This window comes from Brassica oleracea, chromosome C3, assembly GCF_000695525.1.
Source record: "Brassica oleracea var. oleracea cultivar TO1000 chromosome C3, BOL, whole genome shotgun sequence".
NCBI lineage: Eukaryota > Viridiplantae > Streptophyta > Magnoliopsida > Brassicales > Brassicaceae > Brassica > Brassica oleracea.
In genome coordinates, this window is record NC_027750.1 from 1,398,038 (window position 1) to 1,407,200 (window position 9,163).

The 9,163-nt window shown below is 34.5% G+C and overlaps 2 protein-coding genes and 1 pseudogene across 2 annotated transcripts; 1 reads left to right on the forward strand and 2 right to left on the reverse strand.

The window, feature by feature from the left end:
• Positions 1-589: 589 nt before the first annotated feature.
• On the forward strand, positions 590-4,156 carry LOC106329272. The gene is made up of 4 exons (XM_013767901.1): positions 590-912; positions 2,074-2,412; positions 3,337-3,560; positions 3,667-4,156. Exons 1-4 carry the CDS (start codon positions 697-699, stop codon positions 3,992-3,994), a joined length of 1,107 nt encoding a protein of 368 aa, XP_013623355.1. The 5' UTR covers positions 590-696; the 3' UTR covers positions 3,995-4,156.
• Positions 4,157-4,762: 606 nt separating this feature from the next.
• On the reverse strand, positions 4,763-5,478 carry LOC106333733 (annotated as a pseudogene).
• Positions 5,479-6,380: 902 nt separating this feature from the next.
• Positions 6,381-7,724, reverse strand: LOC106332946 (nucleolin 2-like). The gene is made up of 5 exons (XM_013771431.1): positions 7,617-7,724; positions 7,488-7,537; positions 7,120-7,260; positions 6,902-7,024; positions 6,381-6,816 (listed from the first exon to the last, which is right to left on the reverse strand). The coding sequence occupies exons 1-5, from the start codon at positions 7,686-7,688 to the stop codon at positions 6,510-6,512; spliced, it is 693 nt and encodes a 230-aa protein (XP_013626885.1). The 5' UTR covers positions 7,689-7,724; the 3' UTR covers positions 6,381-6,509.
• Between the last annotated feature and the right edge of the window lie 1,439 nt (positions 7,725-9,163).

A 9,163-nucleotide genomic window follows, 5' to 3' on the forward strand; every position in this document is an offset into this window, starting at 1 on the left:
TGAAGTAGATCGTGTATGTAGTAAGACTACATTTTCCTTAAAGTAGGGTAAAATAATATGAGAAAAATATGCAATCTTTTTATGTAGAATTTAGTTCCTAACAAATTTTTTATTTGACTTGGTGTGCAGTGAAAAGAAAACTTAGTATAATTTAGAACTTGAAACATAATATTGATGAATTTAAGTAAGAAGTCAGTGCATCATGAATGAATAGGTATAAACTTCTTTATCCAAGACTTATTGAACTAGTTGGAGATTCCAGTTGATTTTATGTGAGACTCTCTTAAAAGTTAATGTGGATCCTACGTTAACTCAAATCTTGATGTCTAATATCAACATTAATGATATAACAGTTGTTTACACTTTTTTTTCTTTTCAGATTCAGCTTTCTTGAATCTTCCATGTGGGGTTGGAAAATCATAATCAGATATCCTAAGAAAATAAGAAAAACAAATATTAACAGCAGAGTAAGTACTCAAAACAATTAAAAGTAAAACTCAAAAGAGGTTAGAGAGAAAGAAAGGTGGTGACGACTTATGCCAATATAACTTTTCTATAAAGAGAGAGAAAGAAATAACAATAATTAACAAACAATGAAAAAGAAAGGTGAACAAGACGCACTAAGTCTATAAGCTGCTTGAGCACAAAGAGAGAGGAAGGAAGAACCAAAAAAAAACAAAAAAACAAAAGAGAAAAATGCAGAGATTAGCACCATTGATGGAAGAACCGATGGATCAAGAAGAACAAGAAAGAGGAGGAAGATCAATCAGAACGAAATCATGGAAGAAATGGATAAAGACACAACTGCAGTCTATGATCATTCACAAAAAACCAGATGCAAAGGTTCTTCTCAGTGTTCTTGGATGCCCTCTCTTCCCTGTCCCTCCTCTCTCCAAAATGTCTCTCCAGCAGGTAACTATTATACGGCGTATGTATGTGATATACTGTATGTACTTTTATTGAAAACTATTTCAACTAACTAAAAACATATTTTGGTGGGTGATATTAAATAGGATTAATTAGTTTATGATGCTTTTGTAAATATTTTCTCATTGTATCTGAAGTATCTTTCGTATTAATTAGATAGACATGCTTTTAATCTGGTGAGAACTATTAATTTGACAAGTTTGCATCCGTTACTTGACGACAGACGACAGTCGACAGTTACACCTCATAAATGGTTTTTGGTATATTTCTCAGTTGACAAATAAAGTCAGATTTTCTTTTACTAAAATATAACGTTAGTTTCTTTTTTTTTTGTGCAACATAACGTTAGTTTCTCTTCTCTTTCTTTTCGGATTTTGAAAACTTGACATATGCAAAACTTTATATTTTAAAGGAAATTTGCAGGTATTTGTTTACAATTCAGATAATCTTGCCATATTTTTCATTTACATTATTTTACATAACAGAATAAATGATACAATGTACGATTTATTGGGTTAAATTTATTTTAAAGTTTATAGAAGTCTTGTGTTTGATTTTTCAGTGTCCTCTTTGGTAAATTACTAAGAATATATATTTCTAGGTGGGTTCCTGTGAAAAGCGAGTCTCTATGACTCCACTGTTTATTCTATAGATTTTTCACGATACATGATTACATGTGTGAGATTTGCTAGAATCTGTGGACAATAAGGTCACAGGTCAGTGTCACACCAAGTATAAGAATTAGTCAATGCAAGACTCGATCACGAGATCCATACATAATTACAGGAGACACAATTATTCCATTACAATAAACTTATGGTTTTCAGATCTGAATGATAATTCTTATTATTATTTTGTATTCAGTAAAATTACAGGATTTGTAAGAAAAAGAAAACATATTAAACTGTTATTGCATATTAAAACTTCTTAGACCCAAATTTTGATTGAGAGTACATATCATAGTTTTAATTGTTTATGATTCAAATCACTACTATATTAGAAAAAAAATATATACCCTTTTCGTAGTTTAATAGATTAGATACAATATGGTCTCCAACATATTGATAGAGGAAACAAAGGTTCAGATCCATGCTAAAATATGCATGAAAATCATACTAATCCATATAGTTATTATGATCATTATAGGTATCATCGTCAGCACAATACATAATACAACATTTCGCCGCAGCAACGGGATGCAAGAAACTCGAAAGAGGAATCAAAAACACTTTCGTAACTGGAAAAATTACAATGACTATGATGAATGACCTCAGTGGCTCAGCCACAGTTAATGCTTCGCCTGTGTCTCATAAGGGATGCTTCGTCATGTGGCAAATGCTACCGGAAAAGTGGCTCATCGAGCTGGTAGGTGGCGGTCATAAGATTTCAGCCGGAAGTGATGGAGAAATTGCTTGGCGTTATACACCCTGGCTCGGTGATCACGCTGCTAAAGGCGCTATACGGCCTTTGCGACGTACTCTACAAGTAAGTATATATTTTCGCTAATTTTTTTTTATTTCATCAATATTTTTTTTATTTAATTTATACAAAATATTTTTCATAAACTTGTATGCTTTGTGAAATTAGAGAAAAATATACAGTTTTGTAAACATTTGAAGAATTAACTTATATTAGTGTGAATATATATACCAGAATAAGCTTGTTAATCTTTAATTAATTATGATCTAACTAGAGATTATGCAATTAATCTTCATTCAGTTAATACAAACATTTTTCAAGATTCGAAGTATAGCAAATACATCTAGTGAAAGCTGAAAAATCATAATTGTATATTGTTTTAATTTGCTTTAGGCAAAAAAGAAGAAGAGTGTGTTGGATCTGACATTCTACTTTGAGGGATGCTTTCTTAGCTTTCTATTGAGATGAATCTTTTTGCCTTAATCACGTGCTACTAATTGACTTTATCATGAGCTTAAAAAATGGAAATAAAGGTCGGAACTTGGGAGAGAGATTCAAAGTTTATATATAGTTAATCCAAACTTTATACAATTAATAGATTTTAGGGACAAAACATTATGTGTTAGTGGTCCCCTTTTTATGGTACATATACCACTGTTAACATTAATTCTTTGCATCATAATTTAAAACTAAACCTCTCTATTGGTTTTATATAATAATATTGACACTAAAAATAAAGAGGGTTTATGTTTTGCTCTTATTCATGTGTATTGTCCCCTATTTTGTAGTTTTCTGTTCTGTTGTTTGGTTGTGGTCCAGTTCGGTCTGTAAGGACAACATCAATATAAATCCGGTTAATTAATATGAATAGTTCCACTAAGAATATAGAGATAGTTCAGTTACAAAAAGAATATAGAGATAGTATGTGAATTGTTAAGGATAATACTGTATTTCTATTAATGGAGATTGTATATCTGAATACACAATCAGGGGTTGGATCCTCTAACAATATCATCAGTATTTTCATCGGCACAATTTGTTGGAGAGAAAGAAATCAATGGAAAGGATTGCTTCGTTCTCAAGTTATCAACCGACCAAACTGATTTAACAAGACGCAGCGACTCTACGGCTGAGATGATCAAACATGTCGCTTTCGGTTACTTCAGCCAGAAAAGTGGCCTTCTACTTTGCCTTGAAGACTCTTCCCTAACTAGGTACATTACATCACAACGGTTTGGTCATTCTATTTTGATTCTTTAAGGGGTTCATGCAAACCAATAGATGACAGTATTAGATAAACAAGATGTGGTTGTTATGTAGGATTCAGACACCGGGTAGTCTTCCGACATACTGGGAGACCTCAATGTCGTCATGGATGGAGGATTACCGAGCAATCGAAGGTAGTGAAGTGGTGATTGCACACTCAGGTAGAACGGATGTGTTGATATCAAGATTTGGAGAGACTCTCAAGGGAGGAATCTCTGTGACTCGAATGGAGGAGAGATGGACCATAGATGATGTTGCATTTGACGTGCCTGGCCTATCCATAGATTGTTTTATTCCTCCTAAGGAGATGAAGATGGATTTTCACCACCAAGACGGTCCAAACACGTTTCCAGAGTTATTAGATGAGCGGCAAAAATTGTAAAATCAAAAACACCACAAGAATTAGTATAGAAAATTGTATAAGGGTGATTTTAAAATCAAAACGCTTATGGTCAAAACGTTTATGGTCAGGTGCTCTGTCTGCTGACTATCTTGACATACTAAAACCAGCTGCTTTATCTTCTGAGATGATTTCAAAGGTGAGTTGTTGAGGATGAAAAATAATACTTAAATAATAGATTTTTCAAACTTGGGATTCAGAAAACCATATCGTGTAAAATCTCTAAGCTCATGTCATTCTATTAAAGACTCTTGATATCAAACGTTACATACTTAAAAATCAGAGTTTTCTCATATTATTCAATATGCATGTGTTAGAAAACGAATCCACATTGCTATCGATGCATACAGTTGAGCAACGTGTGTATTACATCATTTATCTGGAGTATTAATAACTTGGAATATATAATAAGCATGCTACAGTTCTACTACGCCTTAATTTTTTTTTTTGAAGAAAAAAGAGTTAAAACCGGGTCTATTAAAGACACAGACCTAATCCCCGGGTGGGAGGTGCAGCCCACGACAGACCCTCTCCCGGGTTTTCATACGGACGTATCCGCAGCCGTGGTGAGCAGAACAATGTGACTTAGTTTCCGCATCAGAAGGATCGAACCCGGAATGTGTTTGCATCCAAGGCTCGTCCACTACTACTGGACCACAAGGTCCGCTCTACTACGCCTTGTATAGATTACAAGACTTTGAAAGATATTTTGTAAATATGAATATACTTCCACCATACGATATTTCTCATATTCCAAACATCAAAATCAACAGTCGTTAAGGGGAAAAAAAATCGTCCCAAGGGGCTAAAAGACCACAACACAACTCCAAGATCTATAGCCTAGCGGGTGAACTTCTTCTGGAACTGTGTGAGGACCGGGTAGATATTCTCAAAGGCTTTGTAGGTCTCTTCTCTCTTCTTGGATCCAGTGATAACTATCTTCCCAGACACAAAGATTAGTAGCACAAGCTGTGCTCCTTTCATTCCTTTCATCCCTCTGATCCTGTAAATAAGACCCGGAAACATCTCCGGCTCGTAGCTTGCGAAAGCGTGGTGATAGTACGCAAGACCTTCAAGCCTTATAGGAAACTTCACATCACACGAAGCTACGATGTTCTGAATCTTGAAGTCTTTGAACTTTGCTTGGAATCCAAGTTTCTGAATTATCCGAGCGTACTTCCTAGCCGCCAGCTTGGAGGCGTCTTCGGCCTTGGCTCCAGTTCAGACCATTCTTCCCGAGGCGAAGATCAACGCTGTGGTCTTTGGTTCCCTTATTCTCATGATCACAGCAGCAAAACGTTTAGGGTTATATTCGGCGTTACGTGCTTGCAAGCTATCGCTTTTAGGTCAAGCTTGCAATCCAAGTTAACTGTAGAGACAATGTTTTGAAGAGTGGGAACGATCCCTGAAGGATGATTGGTACGGTCCACTGGATTACTACTCGCTTCGAAATCTTGATCACTCATTCTCTACGATCAAATCCAATGTTTTGGTTCCGACACGAAAGCTAGGGTTTTGTAGAAACCGAAAGATTAGTAACGATGAAGCTTTTTAAGACAAAAAGTTGAGAACTGGAGAGATTGGTGCTTGCACAAGGAGATTGGTTTCGTTCTCTCGCTTAAGCTCAGAGAGGTTTTTGATCTGCGAGAGGCGACCGACTTGCGTTTGTATATATAGAAGCCTGACCTACCCCTGACCGTCTTCGTAATACCGAGGGTGTTTCAGGGAAATCAAGATTTTTTCCTTTTTATAATCTTATTTTCCTTTTTTGATAAATAGATTAATAAAAAAAATATGCCAACTTCGTTAAGCATATATAGACGGCAAATTATTTTTTATTCCAACGGTAAAATAATGTACATTTTTACGTTTTTTTTGGGCGATTTGCCCTAAAGTATACTGCATTCTCATATATGTTGTCCTTTGCACATATTGCGGTTGATTGAGAAATTAACAGATTATTTGGTTTGTGTTTGAAGTTGTAACATCCGTCTGATAATCTGCACCTGTTGAATACTCCACATAAACAAGTTAAGAAGATTTAATTACATCCAAGTCCACATGTTGTTGAGGAATAGATTAGGAGAAATTAATTGAAATATTATGATCGAGTAATAAAAAACGAAAGGAGTGTGTTGGCCGAGCATCAGCTTTTACAAGAGAATATTGGTACCTCTTCACATTATCAAATTGACAGAAGAATATTGAAAATTGTAATGCAGGGAACCTCAACTACTGTTTCGCATTATCTCATCTTGACATAAGAGTTTCGCTTTAGCAAAGAATCTTTCTAGCTGATAGGGAACCTCAACGTCTGGTGTGTTTTGGTTGGTCAGGGAATGAAGAAAACCTTAAACAGATACCGGACTCGATTAAGAGTTGATTCTATGTATTGGAAAATGCTCGTGTTTTCAGAAATATTAACAAGAAATACAACATCCAGATAAGAAAGCATAGAACGTAATAGATAGAAAGGCTCCTCCATTGTATCATATACTTAACAGCGTTGCACCTTACAAGCCCTCTTGTTAGGTATGCTACGATAACGCCTCGTGTGGACAGCAGTTACTGCCCCAGAAATAACCTGAACATGTAATTCGCGTCCACCCATGTCGCTTCCATCAAGCTCCATCACCTTGTCTTGCGCATCTTCTCCGACAATACCAAATTCAGCTGAAGCAAACTTCTTGGAAATGTCGAAGTCACGCAACCGTCCACATGAAGAGAAATGTTGACGCAATGCCCTCTCGATTTTAATCTTACTAAGGGAGGTGTCATATCCAGTAACACAAACGATAAGGGAACTGCAATGGCACAAGAATTATTATAATAACAACACATGGTTAATAGTATACAAAACAAAAAGTTAACATTCTCAGATTTACGTACCGGCCTGCAGCTTCCGGAAAAGGATAAGGCGTAACAATGGCCTTCCATCCTCCAACGTCACTTCCACTAAGTTGCAACGCCTTTTCTGCTGCACCTTCTCCGATGAAATAAATCGTAGCATCACTGCGAAAGCAAAAAAAAAAAAAAAGGTTTTTCTTTGACAGGTAGTTATAGAACGTATTGGGTTAAGCTGTGAAAACATGAAGAAAGCAACAAACCTGTATAGACGATCTTCAGTTTCGCTAATAAAAATATCATTGATCTCTCCACATGATGAGAAAAGTTTTCTCAAAGCGCTTTCAACATCGTCATGTGGAAGCTTGGCGTCATACCCCTTAACAATAATCCTCCCAACGTTACTGCAATAATCGGAGCAATAACAAAACAAATAAAAATAAATCTCAAACACACAAACAAAGCAATCAATGTTATTGTAATAATTGGATCAAAACCAACAACATATCTTTCAGACACAAAACAAAGGGAACAAATTTCAAACGCACAAACAAAACACAGTCAACCTTACAAAAGCAATCAACGTGACAAGAACAAGACATCTCATAGATACAAAAGCAATCAATTTTACCGGATTTTTGTTTTGAGTGGAAGAGTACGAGGGTCGTCCAATGCCAGCCCCTAAGGTACAAGAAGATCATATCAGAAACCATTCACCGATAGCAAATAAGAGCATAACGATAAGAAGAAGATTACTTACAATGATCCTGATCCTGGAACTGTCCATCGGAGACAAGTTGAGACGATCGACTTTGCTTGCTAGGGTTTCCATTAGCGGCGATATTTTTATCAGTTCTCGGGATGGGATTATGCGGTCGGAATGAGCATTTTCTGACGAGTGGGCCTTGCAGGCCTAACCCATCCTAATCTTAACCGTTGAGATAATTGGCTACATAATTTCTATAGAACAAAAATATTTGATCAAAAAAAGGTTACATCATTTCGTCCTATAACATTATTTTAAAAATAAATAAAGAAAGTACTTTTCTTTGGAAGAAATATCAAATTTATTGACCAATCTCTTTCTTATTAAAGGAGGAACATTCATAGAAATAAACCTTGGCCTCATGAGTTTATTACATGAGTGTCATTTCTTATGTGTCATCACCTCATGCACTCTCACTAACTTTTTAAAAAAAACCTTTGTGAACTAGAATAATTACAACAAAATGTCATTGGTCATATATATTATACTATATGATTATAATCCGATTTGAAAAAAAAAGGGAATTTATGACATGTAGAATATTAACTCTTTTATAAAAAGGCAACAAAATAAGTTTGACATCTATCAAATCGTTTTATGAAAATTTTTGTTTACGTTAATTATAATGCAACATTTTATGAACATTTTTAAACTAATATCAAATCGTATTATAATGCAACGTTTTATGAACCTTTTTGAAACCGAGTCAACATTTTATGAACATTTTTATGCAACATTTTATGAACATTTTTAAACTAATATCAAATCGTATTATAATGCAACGTTTTATGAACCTTTTTGAAACCGAGTCAACATTTTATGAACATTGGAACACGTATTATAATCGAACGTTTTATGAACATTTTTGTCAACGTTAATTATAATGCAATATTAACTCTTTTGTAAAAGGCAACATTTTTGTCAACGTTGAAAAAAAAAATTATACGTTACGGATATCAGATATATTTTGGTTCTTTGATCAAAATAAAAAGGAAACACAATTGAATTTCAATATACTCGATGCAAACTCGATATTCAAAATTATAACCAACGCTTAATTGGTCAAAATATTAAGGAAACACAATAATATTGTTAACGTATAAAAGAAAACAAAATTCAAAGAATCGAAATACTTACCTTAATCGATAGAGAAATATTTTTGATATATTTTTGGCGTGACCATCATAGATCTTATAATACCTATTTCACGAAAACGCATCACGCAATAACAAAATTAGGTAAGTGGTATATACGGTATTAAAGGAGGAGTATTAAAGGAGGAGCATTAATAGATATATACATAAACTTCTTTTTTAAATGACATAAAACGATCCAATATATTATATTTTTAAGAGCTAATAATAGTTTCAAATCTCCTCCATTGCATGTTAACCATGTTTATTGTTTCCATAATTATCAATGCAATTGTAGTCGACGATCATTTTATGATAGTTTAGATTCAAGGCAACACAATTTAATACATTACCATTTCGATTTTTCCCATAATATATGATTCAAATTTGAATTGTCAATCACAGGAT